This window comes from Ipomoea triloba, chromosome 13, assembly GCF_003576645.1.
Source record: "Ipomoea triloba cultivar NCNSP0323 chromosome 13, ASM357664v1".
In the NCBI taxonomy this organism is placed as follows: Eukaryota; Viridiplantae; Streptophyta; class Magnoliopsida; order Solanales; family Convolvulaceae; genus Ipomoea; species Ipomoea triloba.
Window position 1 is genome coordinate 20,575,937 of NC_044928.1, and position 16,358 is coordinate 20,592,294.

The 16,358-nt window shown below is 34.3% G+C and overlaps 1 protein-coding gene across 1 annotated transcript; it reads left to right on the forward strand.

Moving 5' to 3' along the window:
• The first annotated feature begins 10,942 nt into the window (after window positions 1-10,942).
• On the forward strand, window positions 10,943-14,047 carry LOC116002501 (eukaryotic translation initiation factor 5-like). The gene is made up of 2 exons (XM_031242648.1): window positions 10,943-11,054; window positions 12,105-14,047. The coding sequence occupies exon 2, from the start codon at window positions 12,441-12,443 to the stop codon at window positions 13,773-13,775; it is 1,335 nt and encodes a 444-aa protein (XP_031098508.1). The 5' UTR covers window positions 10,943-11,054; window positions 12,105-12,440; the 3' UTR covers window positions 13,776-14,047.
• The last annotated feature ends 2,311 nt before the right edge of the window (window positions 14,048-16,358 follow it).

Consider the following 16,358-nt stretch of genomic DNA (forward strand, 5'->3'; position numbering starts at 1 on the left):
TGTATGTTTATATAGAGGGAAAAAATCTGTAAAGAAACTTAAAAATTTTGAGGTTGGATTGCGCAATTTTAACTATTTATATTTGTAAGAAAAAAAATGTATAGAAATTCTAATTTGATAGAGTCTACAAAAATGAAAATAAACAAAAATGAAATAAATAAAAGAATTTTTCCCAAAATGTTCCCCAACTATTCTCAAAATGGTCCCTTAACTATTTCTCAATGTTTATTAGGCTAACAATAGGTAAATGGACGAAAATGTCCTTCATTTTAACACTGATTAGACGGAATATGTAACGGAGGATCGAATTGGGTGAGTTTTTGAAAGTCGAGGGACCACATTTGGTGCAATTGAAAGTCGAAATGCAAAATTGAGAATGAGCAATAGTCGAGGGATCATTTTGGGAAATATATATATATATATATATATATATATATATATATATATATATATATATATATAGAGAGAGAGAGAGAGAGAGAGAGAGAGGGGGGGGAGAGTTCATATGCAGAATTGCTCCCAGATAAAAAATGAGGTTAGATTTGAGCCATTGATCAAAGGCTCAAATCAATAAAAAATTAAATAATAAAAAAAACGCACATCCTCCATTAAAGCTCTCATTTGAGCACTTGGGATGACAGACAATCTAAAGGAATTCATGAAATTGTTTATAAAATTATAAAAATTCATTTTAATTTATTTTTTTTAAGAAGGAAAAACAAAGCACACCTTAAGCGTCAAAATGGTGCACTTTAAGTACACAAATCACGCACCTTAAGCACACAAACAAAGCACCTTAAGAACATAAACCACACACCTAAAGTTTTTAAATGGCGCACCTTAAGTACATAAATCACACAAATCACGCACCTAAAGGTTTAAAATGGTGTATCTTATTAAGTACACAAACCACGTATCTTAACATACAAATCACGCACTTTAAGAATGAAACTCAAGCACCTTAAGAATGAAATTCACGCACTTTAAGTTTCAACAAGTGACTCACCTTAAGCACAAAAACCCACGCACCTTAAAGAAGGAAATTCACGCACCTTAAATTTGACCTAAATATAAAAAGACCAAATTGCCACTGCATGTTTTTTTTATCACTATTAATCTGGACGTTGATTTAAGCAAGATTAATGGCTCAAATTTAACCACACAACCGCACCTGAGACTATCAACCACACGAGAACCCATATATATACAATTTTTATTGGGGCATTGCTAATTTTAGTCCACATTATTAATTTTTATCACATTTTATGATGAGGATAATTTTAATCCTCCATCTATATTTCTATTAGATAGCCGTCTGAGGAGTAATTACGTCAACTCATCATATCTCCTTCTCCAACAAACAGACTGCAAGCTCTAGATCAGAAACCTAATGCGGAAAGAATTTGAGAACAACCTTATATCCACAAACTGTTACCAAACAATAAATGATTATGCATAAAGGTTTAATAACTTCGAGAATTTCATCTGAGGTTGCCCCTAGCTCAGAAGTTTTGGAACGAATAATGGACATCAGAGGAGAAACTGGATTTTGTTCAACTGGCGGTGGCAACTCCGGCAAAGACATGAGGCGGTGACCGGCAAGCGAGCTTCTGATTTGGCATTCTTTCGTTGTTTCAATCTGAGAACTAGCAAATCACTGTTATCATCAGTTGGCGACATAGATGAGCGTTCGAGAAAGATACTGGATCTGGTTTGATTGGCAGCGGCGACTTCGACGAGGAGGTGATGCGGTGATCGGTAGGCAAGCTTTTGATTTAGTCTTTTTTCGCTGTTTCAATATGAGAACTAGAGGGCATCTAGCATTTTCTATAGAGATATGGCTTAGGAGTTTCGAACTAAGGAACCAGATCTGAGATCTTTGCATTGACCGAGAGTGCGCCGACTGTAGCTTTGTCAGACCATCGCCTTTGCCTAATTGCAGATCACTGCTCCGCTGTAAGTCGTGTAGCAGCAGCTCCTCGCCTCCTTTGATCTGAGAAAGCGCAAGTAGATCCATTGAGGGGCACTTCCATAGACGGACCAGTTCTTTATTGCTCTTCACTTTCACTAGCAAACTCAACGGATTTAACGTTGCTCTGTTTTCGCGGACTGCTCACTACGGGTCTCATTTTTTCTCTCGTTCCTTTGCAGCCATGTAGAGGGCGGCGGAGGTGCCTTCGGTGACCCCGCCGGAGGCATATGATGGAGGAGGAAGACCACATAGGCAAACTAAAAGTGTGAAAATCCTCAAACGAATATTTGCTGATGCGGTCACGGCGGCACCAAGTCATAGTGACGAAACCATGGGAGGAGAGTTTAGCATATTCGATGGTCGGTGACTGGGGCCAATTTGGAGTTGCAGGAAGGCAAGTTGATTGTGCTTCCACACAAACTTCACATTTGTATTATTTATTTGGAATGCATAAATACGATTAATGTTAAATAATCTACCTATAAAATTAAAATTAACATGACATAGTCTACCTTGCCATTGATTGGAAGACTCAAGCAAGTGAGCAAAAGAATTATTAATGTTTCTATTAATAACAGTTATTAAATTGGGTTCAATAGTCCATCAAGTACAGAACCTTGTCTACATAATTCCCACTCTTAAACAAAACTACTTTGTCTTACTCAAACACCACTCAAAAGTCATGTTTGTTCAATAGCAAACCAAAAATCAAGTTCTTGTGCACCTCTGACACATACAACATGTTATTCAGAGTTAACCCGTTTCTGGAGGTCATCTTCAAAATCTCCTTGCACATGCCTTCAGCATAGTATTAAGCATAATTACCCATCTATACTTTCTTACCAACAATAATCTTGAAGGTGGTAAAAATTTGGGATTGGGACATATGTATCAGATTGCATTGGTGTTAATGAACTACTCCAATATAAACTTTCTTGGCAAACTTGAATAAAGAAAGAAAATTTTGAATTTTAGAAGTGTTGGTAGAATTTTTAGAATAGTAGAGACAGTTTGTATGAGTGAAAAATATAATTTTTAAATATGCCAAAAGTTGAAAACTTTCAATTAATTCTCAAATAAATTGAGATCTTTTTTTGAAAATCCAATAAATTGAGATTAATTAATATTGATTCCTAAAACCCTAGCATGTTTGGGCTGGAGCTTATTTTGAGATTGATTTGCAACCCCCTCCATTGTATACAAGAGAGAACTTCACAAGTCAATTTTTTTTTTTTTAAAGTTAAATTGTATTTATATTGGTACAAATCGACATGCTTTCTCAATGTGGAACAAAGACTACTTAAAAGCATTCACAAACTTCATTTTCTCAACTTAATAGGTACACTTTGAGAATTAATTTCTTATTCACAATCTTTTTTAATGTATAATATATCAAATTCATCATCTCAATGGAGAGAATTTGAATCCACTTGGACTCAATCCAAATCAAAAGTAAACCCACTTAAATTGATACCTCAAAATGACTACTTAAAATACAAATTTTTGCTAATTTTTCCCAACATAAGCATCTCAAAATTATCAAATTTTTGAATGGCTATGGGGAGCTTATTCTCTTTAATCATGTTATGCCCACAATTGATATGTGGCCTTTGTTTAGGAAGATGGTTTTGTTGTGTGCCTTTAATAATGCATCTTTTGCTATTGGTGTGATATATGAAGTGTATACTATATGAATGACGTCATGAACCCAACTAGTTTTGGAGCCTCTGGCCTCCTAAATCGAGAAACTAGCTTACATGGTCAATTTTTTTTTTTTTTTTTTTGTCAGAAAAGTATCACAACAGCAACCATTTTGTTAAGGGTCACAATGTCACATACATGCTCGACACATATCATGACCAACTTGAACCACTTATAGTTGTTTATCACTTCTATGTTGTTTGTGAATTTTTAACATGTATTTTCTAGTTCAACTTTATAAATATTGTGCTTCATTAGCTTGAAAAGGGATATGATTCCTAAGGGTCTAGTACATTTTTAAACCTAATTAGAGTTTTATGAGCTCACTTGTAACCATAATTGTATTAAGTTTTTTCCACTATTAATAATTAATAATATTATTCCTTTACTCCATTATTTCTAGACTATGACCCTATTTGGTAATATAGTTAGCTTATCAACCAATTTTAGCTTATTTGACCACTATTAATTGTTTGACTTGATTAAAAAGCCTATATAAGTGTTTGCTTAATTAACTTTTTTGTAACAGCTTATTGTGCTGCTCAAAGCAGCTTTTTTGATAAGTTGTTTCAGAAAGTCATTTTGCATGTAATCAGCTATCAGCTAACAACTAATTTACCAAACATTTTTCTACAATCAGTTAATGCTATCAACTAATCAAACTCACTAATTCGATCAGTTAACAACTATTTACCATTATATTGAATAATACTTATAGATCTTAGATTATTATGCAATTAGTTACATTAGTATTTTCACCCCTGCGATGCATGAAATGTATTTGTTATAATATTTTAAGAATATTTGAATCGATATACAATTATATAAATTAAACATCGAATATTATATAGTGCAATTGAAGAAATTGATTGGATCGATTATGTTTTCTGATGTTATCCTTGCTTGAATTCAAGCAAATAATTGTCCAATTAATAGTCAATGTGTATATGTATGCATCCGGTGCCAAAACTTTGGAGATTTTATATATCAGTGTTTAGGATTTGTATAAATTGGACAAATCTACTTGTTCTTGAGCAACTCAGTTATAGAAATAAATTTCTATCATAATTCATTTGTATGTAAGATATATTTTCTGTCTAGATATATATCAATTTTGCAATCTTCGCATATCTAAGAAATAAACAATAAGACACGAAGACAGTGAATATGACAATTGACAATGATGGTGATCTTTGCAAATATATGCGGAGTATTTTGAATTTTATTTTTTGAAAAGAGTATGTTGAATTTTTTTTATTTAATAGTTTAGTCATATTCTTCGCGAAGTAGTGTATATATTAAAAAAAAAAGAGGAAAAAGATAGATAGACATGTTTATATAATCTAATTATTTATACCATTGATATTATTGAGAGTGCGTGGGAACAAAAACAAGTATGGAGTAGTATTTTTCCTAAAAATTACTCCGTATCAATGTCGCTGAATTTGATTATTATAGCAACTTTATTCTAACTTTAATCTATATTGATAGATTATATTATGTTTTGTTACAACTTTATTCTATTGGGAGTTCAAGTAATAATAATTATTTAATATTAATTGTAACAAAATATAGTTTACTTTAGGAGTTATGAGACTTAAACGGATTTTAAGGAATGCGATTTTCAACAAAAAAAAAATTCTAACCAAATTTTAAATTGGAGTTCTTATTATATTGACTAATAAAATAATACGGAGTAATTAATAAATAATAAGTTATAAAATAGGATAAGATAATGTGTGTCCAACGCCGATTAATCCCTGCAAGTTGAGACACATACAATTGAATAGATACAAATGTCTAAAGGACATTACATATACCCGTTCAAATCTAATACGAATAGTCTTCTAATAATCAAACTAATTGTAGTGTAATTAATTTGACAATCGCTCAGGAATTGATTAGATTATAAAGTTAACAATAATATTACGAAATAAAAAGTTAACATAATATCACCGGTTGGAATTAAACATTATTAAAAACCTCTTTGTAGACGATATTGGTAGTAGCAACAAAATTTTGCCTATCCTTGTCTAGAGCTAACACCTTCAGGCCATTGGGATGGGTGACTCAGGAAAAAAGTCACGTACAATTGACCATGATTAAAGACTAATTTTTTCAACAATAACCCAACGTGAGTTAGCGTTTGACCATAGCTTTTGTTGATAGTCACAGCATATGCGAGCATAAATGGGAATTGTTTACACTGAAACTTGAATGGCAATCTCATATCAGAAGGAATGAGAGACATTCGGGGGATAAGAACTTTGGTTCCTACATGTGTCCCATTAACTATTTTTGCTTCGACAATGTGATTTGCTAATCTTGTGACAATGAGGCACGTACCGTTGCAAAGACTAGGAGAGTGGTATATGTTTCACAATAATATAACAGGTGTACCAACATTTAATGTCAATGAATGATTATGAAGTCTAGACAACCTCAAACTATTTAAGAATTCAAGAGTGTGTACTTCTGAAAGATTTTCAGTGTTTGATTCTGCCTTACGCAAAGAGTCACAACTTAAATATGCTTGACCTTCTACAGTGTTCATGTCGCACATGTACTGATTAATTTGATCAACGACATCTAAAGTCGACGAGAGGATCACTCGGCCTTCTAGGTGCGACTCATCAAGCATTTCATATCTCACGCTTGGGAAGGTGCGCTCCACTATAGTTGCTATGAGATCGGGTCCACACTTCAACAAAAATCGTGCCGAAATATCGATCTCAGACAAACCATTGTTTACACCCCCTACAATCCCATATCCGATGTCTGCAATCCATTTTGAAAACAAATCGACCATCCGTCTATCTTCCTCTGAAGTTAAGCTCCGTAGTCTCAAGTTCGTCGTGAGCCTCAATACCTTGCAATTCGTCTACAGGTACGAAGAATTAATAGTGGCTCTGACAACTACTGGTCTCGGTGCTTTCGGAATAACAGGACGAATTTGTCTAAAATCGCAGCAAAAAACTATTGTCTTTCCACCAAATGTCTTTTCAACACGACCCGATATGACGAACCTCAAAAGATCCCTCATGGTTTTGTCCAAAGCATCAAAATAGTGTTTGTGCATCATCGGTGCTTCGTCCCATATTATCAATTTGATCCTAATTATAAGCTCAACAAGGTCACTGCCTCGCAATATATTGTACGTGGAATTTTTGTTCAAAGAGAGCAGTATAGCAAATTTGGAATGCGATGTCTTACCTCCCAGCAAAGGCAAAGATGTTATTCCACTCAAAGCAACATTCAGAACAATATCACCGCGGCTCCTTATCTTTGCTGATAACGTTCTCCACACGAACGTCATGCATGTTCCTCTGTAACCATACACAAATAATAATTTACCTCCATCTGAATCAATATCGTTCATCACAAAGTCGTAGACATTATTTTGCTCGTCGGTCAATTATGTTACCAACGATTCATGCTCTGTCTTCAACGATTTCTTGTCATACATCAACTCTTCGCCTAACAACATTTTTCAATCAAACTCATGCTACTTGTGTCAAGAATTGACATTTCTGAAAAGCCCCTTAGGCTCTTCCCCCACAAAGATAACAACTTCTCCAACTCCACATGAGCGAAATGTTTCTTATCCGAATCCGATAACACTAACTCTTAAAAATACAAAAAAAAAAACCCCACAAATTAGTATATCGTTGAAACTGTGCATCCTCGAAGTGAGTAGAAACTGTGCATCCTCGAAGTGAGCAACGTAAAACGCATATTAATTATGTTGTGACAAAAATAAACAGAACGACCCTTTGTATTAAAAAAAACTCACAATATCTGTTATTTTGAGCCGCGACCTATTCGAAATCCGTGGTTAAATTCCTTACATTTGTTCTTGCCGATGTCCTACTGGAATTTCTTACAATTGACCGCGGAGCAGAATTACACCGAGGATGAGATGCTCTATCCACTTTTAAAAAAATATAATGAATTGTTAAATTTGTTTTCTAGTAATGAAAATAGTTGTAAACACACACTGAGAATAACAAAAAGGAAAAATATGTGAATCGTCAAGTCTAAATTACCGTTTGTAACATTAGCTAATGGTTGGTGTGATGAAGACGTTGAAGTTGACATATTTGGCATACTCAATGAACGTTCATTGGACGGTGATGACATGTTACGCATATTAACTGCAATTATTTTATTCAAACATATATAACATAACATTGAGTGTATAGAATATTTTTTTATTCAAACATATATAACATCACATTTAGCGTATGGAATCAATAAAGAAATAGGTAGTCAACTAATAGAGAAAAGGTGTTACCATCTATGATGACAGTCGAATGTGTGACGGGCCGAATTACATTGTTCAGTGCATATAAACTTGGGTTGCTAGCAACTGCATTATTTTCAAAAAAAAAAAAAAAAAAAGAAAAGGAAAAGAAGAAACAAATAAATACAAAATAATACTAACACGTTAACACATAAAAATAAAACAATAACTAAATAATAAAATCATATTAAAATATTACTTTAACCTAGATGAGAAATAAGATAATTTGAATATAACATATACCATTTGTGATTGCACTTAATGGTGTTCATCTGTGACCACATTGTTCTCTTTGAATGGACTTTGATGAACATTAACTGCAGCAATGTAACAGAACAAATAAATCATAATTTGCATTTAATTTAATATATTGTGTTACATTATATTTTTCAATAGTAGTTGTTGGTGGGTATATTAATAGGTGTTGATGGAGAGCAAACTCTAAATCCATCGAACAATGCTTCGTTACCAGCTACTACAGTTACTTACATTGAGGAAGGAAAATTTATGATTTCATTTTATACATAAGAAAATTTGTGTGTGGGATATTGGAAAAAAAAATTGCTCACCATTCAATCTTGGATTAACTGGATTAAATGCGGGAGAACTAACTGTTGATTGCAATACCGACTCATTTTCTAAAAAGAAAAAATTATATGTGTTTAAACGATTCTCGTAGAATAATTCGTACTTTAGATACACAACTATGAATGCATGTCATAATACAAATTAAATTTTATATTAATTGGATATATATTATTTGGGTTGCTAGCAACTGAAATATTTTCGGGAAATAATAAAATATAAAGATTATTACAAATAATTTCAATGTGAGTTGTATTACCATTCTTACACATATTAATAGGTGTTCTTGGAGAGCAAACCATAAATTCATCGTACAATGCTTCACTAATGGCTACTGCAATTATTTATATCGAGGAGGGAAATTAAAAAATGCATTTTATTTCAATAAAATAGTTAGGTAGGCTATTGAGATAACAAATTTGCTTCTCACTCCCTATGGGATTACTGGACTAAATGGTGGTGAACCAACAATTGATTTTAACAACGGCTGAACATTATCGAACAATATATTCGTCGGAGCAACGATGCTAGTCTATTATTATGACTAAATTATTATTATTATTATTATTATTATTATTATTATTATTATTGAAGATTTCTATTAGTAATTTTAATGTAAAATTGTATTACGGATAGAAAGGTAGAAAATAATATATTGTATTAAAAATTGTATTACTATAATGTACAATTGTAGTAGGAATATGAATTTTATTACCATATTAAAATTTAGGCAAAAGGGTCAAATAGACCCATGTACTACCATTGATTGTTCATTTAGCACCATGAATTAAAATATGGTTAATCTAGGTCATTATACTCCTAATTATTTTTCATCTAGCATTTTTAGCTTATTTCTAACAAGTAACCCATCTAACTTGATGACATGGAAAAATAAAATTAGAAAAAATGATGACATGTTATTTATATGAATGTTTTGGATGATTTCTACCCTATTTCATTAATGAAATAAATAATTTCTTGCAGTGAAATAGGGTAGAAATCAAAATTGTTATATAAAGTGTTAACTACAGTGTATGTATAGCGAGGTATTCACTATTGTTCGACAATGAGATTTCATAGAAATCAATATATGAAAATTAAATTATTTTTATAATAACTTAAGATATTGTATTGGGTAAATTTTATTTTATTTTAAAAATAAATTAATATTTTTGGATTTTTGGATAATTGAATAACTTAAGATATTGTATTTTTGGATGATTTCTTGCAATGAAATAGGGCAGAAATCAAAGTTGCTATACAAAATTTCAACTACAGTATACTGTGTATGTATAGCGGGGTATTCAGTGTCGTTCGATAATGAGATTTCATGAAAATCAATATATGAAAATTAAATTATTTTTTTAAAAATAATAAAATTTACCCAATACAATATCTTAAGTTATTATATTTAATTTTCATATATCGATTTTCATGGAATTTCATTGCCGAACAACTTTGGATACCCCACTATATACATACACAGTAGTGCAGTACACTGTAATTAAAACATTATATAACAACTTTGATTTCTATCCTATTTCATTGTAAGAAATCATTTTCCTCATTAATGAAATAGGGTAAAATCATCCAAAACATTATATAAATAACATGTCATCATTTTTTATTATTTTATTTTTCCATGTCAACAAATTAGATGGGTTACTTGTTAGAAATAGACTAAAAATGCTAGATGAAAAATAATTAGGAGTATAATGACTTAGATGGACCATATTTTAATTCATGGTGTTGGATGAACAATCCGTGTTAGTACATGGGTCTATTTGACCCTTTTGCCTAAAATTTATTTTTATTAGGGTGTGTTTGGTAACCCGTAAAATAGCTTCCGGAAAACGTTTTTTGAGTTTTTGATGTTTGGTAACGTTCGAAAAATGTGGTCAACGAAAAATGTTTTCTGTTGACCAAGGAAAATCAGTTCATTTTTCCGGAAAATGACTTACGATATTGTTTTTCCGTAAGTCATTTTTCGGAATTGCCAAAATAGTCGTTTCGCATATTCTCGGTCAAAACCAAGCCATATCACCCATGACTGTGGACCAAGGAGGTGGAGAAATCGTCGGAAACCATGGCGAAAACTAGTACATGTTTACGCTGAAAACCTGTGCTACGCTTTTTTTCTTTTTAATTCTATTTTTTAATAAATAATATTATTATAAGTTTTTATATTTTAAATAAAATAATTGTAATGTTTAATTATATAATTCTACCCATTTTCCAGAAAATGAACCAAACACACAAAGGCAATTTTTCATAATACATTCAAACATTTTTCAAAAGTAATTTTACTGATTTTCAAATGCACCTTAATAGTATAGATATTGATTAATACAAAGTAGTATAGATTAAGTAGGATATTCCTCGTTTTGTCTATTCCTCCAAATCGCCCATAAATAAATTTCCTTCTTTCCGACTCAACCTGTCAAACAACTGATCTCAATCTCTCCGACCTCTCTGTTACTCTTCTTCCTGAAGGTACATCCGAACCTTTTCTTTTCTCTGATTACGCATATACAATCAGCCTGTTTATTTTATTTATTTGTTTATTAGATCATAAATAATTTTGGGTACTTGTAGATCTTCTCTGTTTATCGTTGGATTGATTTTTTATTGCTATTGTGTGCAATTGTGGTTGGGTATTCCCTTTGGTTTTTTTCCTAGGACAAAACCATTGCGATCTATTGGTTAGATCTAAAAACTCAATGGTGTTCCGCTTCTATGTTGGATGGAAAGAGCTGATCTTGCAGATCCCGGGCAATCTAGGTTTTTTGCAGAGAAACATTGTGGGGCACGTTGGCAAACTTGTTTATTCATATTATTTTTAAGGAAAAACTTGTGTGAGATAAGTTGAAAATGTAATACTGAAAAATTTAATAGTCATCAGAATAAAAGTGTAATACTTTTGAGGAAAAATGTAATACTTTTACATTTTGATTTAAAAGTATTATATTTTTCCGAAGTATTATGTGTAACAAACACTTTATTCCTTATCAGTATTACAATTTCATTTTGACCATGCGTGAGACGGTCTCACAAGAGAGTCACTTATTTTTAATGTCAGACACAGTACTTGTTTGGTTGTTGTTGTTTTAAATGTGTGACATAGTACTTGCTAAGTGTTGCATTGTATTTCTATATATGTGCATGTGAATATGTGATGAGTATTTAAATTAATTGGATATATGTTTAGTTTTAGCTGTGTTCACCAATCCTCTTCTTGTTGGCTTAGATGTGCCAAGTGAACTGTACAGACTAGAGCCCTTATGTTTTGGGTGTTCTTTGGCCAAAAATTTAGTGCCCATACATCTGGTCTTTATTTGAAATTTAAAATAATTGAATGATTGAGAAATTAGTTCTTGGAAATTCTTCAAGAGGATCACGAATGATTGAGAAATTAGTTCTAGTTCTCATATAACTATAGAAAACTATATGGTTGTCAATTTTGATTTCTTTATTTTAAACGAGTGATCTTTTAAATGCTTCTTGTTTGGATCCTTTTAACTTGTTGTTGCTGCTATACTTCAGCATTCTATTCTGCCAGTTCGGCTGCATATTAGCGATCAGCAAAAGTGGAGGGTGTAAATTTTGAAACGCCTTTTATGTCTGAACGGACCTCTCTATTTCTCTCATCTATTGGGCTATTTGGAGAGTATTGTCCTACGTCGAGAATAAAGGATAGAAATCTCTTGCAAAAGGTGGGCTGCATGCATCTTGAGCTCTTGCAGGGACATAGTTCTGACTGTGAGTATTGCCAGTTTATACTGCCTGCCCCGTCTTTAAAACCAGATTCTTTTTGATAGAGATACCCTCTACCCATTTTGATCAATCTGACAAGATCGAGCTTATCTTCTTGAGAACGAAATGGATTTGCAAAACATTGGTGCTGGAAACAAAGATGATGCCTTCTATAGGTATAAGATGCCCAGAATGATTACGAAGATTGAAGGCCGTGGAAACGGCATCAAGACCAATGTGGTGAACATGGTAGACATTGCAAAGGCCTTGGCCAGACCGGCATCTTATCCTACTAAATTTTTTGGTTGTGAGCTTGGCGCCCAATCCAAATTCGACGAGAAGACAGGAACGTCTCATGTCAATGGGGCCCACGACACTGCAAAACTCGCTGGGCTCCTTGAAACCTTCATCAAGAAGTATGTGCAGTGTTATGGTTGTGGAAATCCCGAAACTGAGGTTCTCATCACCAAGTCGCAAATGATTCAACTCAAATGTGCTGCCTGTGGGTTTATCTCGGATGTTGACATGAGGGACAAGCTCACGACTTTTATTCTTAAGAACCCTCCTGAACAAAAGAAGGGATCGAAGGACAAGAAGGCGATGAGGAGGGCCGAGAAAGAAAGGCTCAAGGAAGGAGAAATGGCAGATGAGGAACGGAAGAAACATAAGAAAGAGGCTGCAAAGAAGAAGGGCTCCTCTAACAATTTAAAGAACGGTGCTTCGAAGATATCAAAGAAGAAAGCCAATGTCTCCGACGAAGAGCGCTCGCCATCTGGTAGCCAAGCAGATGAAAATGAAGCTGAAATCGATAATGGCAGTGATGACGATGTACAGTGGCAGACTGATACTTCCATGGCGGCTGCTCAACAAAGGATCCAGGAGCAGCTTAATTCCGTTACTGCTAGCATGGTAATGCTTTCGACTAGTGACGAGAAACAGAAGTCTGAAAAAAGCTCCCGAGTACATGAAGAGAGGCCCGAGTTGAATGGATACGAATCTAACAACTCTCATGATACTCTGGTCAATGAAATCAAAGATGGCTTGAAGAGGAGCGCATCATCTGGCCAGCTTAAATCTTTATTGGGCTCTCTTTCTGGGTCTAACGACGAGATTTTCGATGCTTTCTTCGAAGCTCTCTTTGATGGAGTTGGAAAAGGTTTCTCCAAGGCGGTGATTAAGAAGAAGAATTACCTCGCTGCTGTCACACGTGAAGAAGAGGGTACACAGCCATCTTTGCTTCACGCCATCGAGTCATTCTGTGGTAGAGCCAGCCCTGAAGCTGTTAAGGAGGTGGCTTTGGTTCTCAAAGCTCTTTACGACAATGATATACTGGAAGAAAAGTTTATTCTCGAGTGGTACGAGAAGGGTTTGAACAGTCACAATACAGGCTCCCATATTTGGAAAAACGTCAAGCCATTTGTGGAATGGCTACAGAGTGCTGAATCTGAATCTGAATCCTAGTAACGGGTTTCACTTTCCCTATTAGCTATCTATATACTTCAATGCTGGTTTGCTTATGCATTTACTTGTCTGCGTGTTATCAATATGAATAATGCTGTCCGCATATATTTCAGTTCTACAAACCGGACAGCCATCGTTTGTGTTTCATGGTTTAAACAGTGTTGTAAGCTTGTTTGTGTTATTGGAAACAAGGTGAACAATTTGCCAATTGTGGAAGTTTGTTTCTTCTGATCTGGATGATGGTTTTGTTCATATCGAGTCTTTTTAAATGATTGGTTAGTGTTTGCATTTGATTATATTTTTCCAAATTCTGTTAGTTATAACTTATAATGTATAGTTGGCAACCTAACAAATTGATAATTAGGAATCAGATATTAAAAAGCTTGGTTCCTTTTCTAATCCAAATTGGTGAAACTAGGAAGGGCAGGATTTTGATTTGAATCTTGATTTAAAAGAAGAAAGAATGAAAGAGATGTGTTGGTGGTGCAGTAAACTCAATTTTATCAATTTATATTATTGCAAAAAAAGGATCTGACCTAATCCAAATTGACTTTCATCTCACGGTTTAGCTCGAATGTCTCATGAATTTTCTGGGCTCCAGTGAAGTTTCTCCGGCGTCCTCAAGCACTGGTGTTCTTTGAAGCTCTGTCCTTTCACCTTTGGGGTTTAGCCTGCCTCGTCGGAAGTTCCCCACTGGTGAACAGCTTCTGCCCCCGCCGGTCTTCGACGGCCAGTAAACTGGGTTCCCATGGCGGTCAACACTTCCACGGGGATAGACGTGGTTTTGCAGTCGACTGCTTGCTCCACGGAACCTTTGCTTCTCTGGTTAGTTGGCTGGAGATTCTTCCTTACTCCAGCAAGGTTTGAATCCCCTCTACCTTCCGGCTTATTTTTCTGCCTGAGATTTCTTTGTATGCTTGCTTCGCCGGACTGGGTTTTCCGGTGAAGTCATAGCCTGTTCTTGTTCTGGTTTTTCTCTCTACCGGTGCTCCCTTGGAGCTCTGGGAAACGGGTGTGCTGGGTTTCTCCTATTACACAGTGTTTATGAGAGCTGGAACTGTTTCCGGTCATCCTCTCAAACGCTTTGTATTACTGAGTGATTTCACCAGTCAGATTTCCGGTGGCCCACACCCGTTTTATTTCTTGTTCTATGTTCTGAACCACCTCCCGCTTTAGTTACTTTACATGTTTCTTCGTCTTTGAGTTCGCCGGCAGTACCGGGAAACATCTCTGTTTTTCTGTGTATTCTGGTGAACACATCTACGTTCTCCTAGAAGTTAGGGAGGTGGCTTTGTGATTTAGTTGCTTGCTTTCAGTTCTGGGTGGCCGGAAGTTCTCATTCTTTGTGATTTTCCGGCTGCTGGCCTGCATGGCCGTCTACCTTTCCGGTCAGTTCAAATTTTGAACTTCCCTCCTCCGTCAAAGTCCAAATTGATTTTGACCTTTGAGTGTTTTTTGTCCGATTTGCTCACCTGACATTGTAGACATACCCTCTGACTTCTCCTAATGGCCGTTCCATTAAAAATACTTTAATTTGGACCTTCAATATTTTTGTTTCGATATACAATCTAATTAAATATAATAGAGTAAAATGCTATTTTTGTTTTGAGATGCAATCTAATTAAATATAATAGAGTAAAACGAAAAACACAAATAAATAACAGAGAAACAAAGAACATTGGGGAAGGGAGATTTTTTTAACATTTAGATTTCACTATAATATACAAAGAAATAGCTATTTATAAAAGTAAGAATCACAATCCAAAAACACTTATGAAATATAAAGATAAGAAGTTTAGAAGATCTAGAAAACCTCTACAACTAAGGTAATTGAGTCCAAATCCATATAGACTTCAAGTTATTATATTCTATGACAAAAGTGTAAAAGTAATAATTTTTTTTGTCTAGATAATTAATGCATAAAATTCAACAAAGAAAAAAAATACATTTCAAAATTTAATTTAAAATTGGTGAAATTTTCGTGCATATTTAAATACAAATTTATTCACCCAAGTTTCGATGTCAATTACCTCTAAATTTATTTTTTACTTACAATTAAGGCAAATATATAGATTCTAAAAAAATATTTATCAAGTATAAAAATATTAAACTATACATAAAATATTTTTAAAAAAAAATTGAGGGCCCTGTGCGGTCGCCCTGGCCCGACATGGCCAAGGCCGGCCCTGCTCCTAACGTGTCAATCAATTGGGAAAGGGTGGCTGACTTTTGTCTTTCATAATCTTGGGGTATTCTTTTTGTCTTTTGCACTAACAATATGGCAGGCACTTCTAAGGATTTAAGTGAGGCCACTGCCTCAAGAACTTTGGGGTCCACAGATACTTTCTCGGAGGAAAATGGAACGGTTGAGGAGTCTACTGGGACCGTGATTAAAGATAAAAACAAGACTCCTTGGGTTGACCTTTTTAAGCCCAGCTGTGACAAAGGTGGCAACATTCATCACCTTAACTTCTTTGCTCCAGTGAATGGTAGGGCTGTTATTGAAGATAATGAGCTCCTTGTTTTTAAGGAGTAATGGGCCTTTGCACTTCTTGGCTGTTTTGCGGGACGGTTTCCGGGGAC

What these genes read in the sequence shown, in the direction of transcription:
- LOC116002501 (XM_031242648.1), top strand. Translation starts at nt 12,441, where the DNA reads ATGGATTTGCAAAACATTGGTGCTGGAAACAAAGATGATGCCTTCTAT.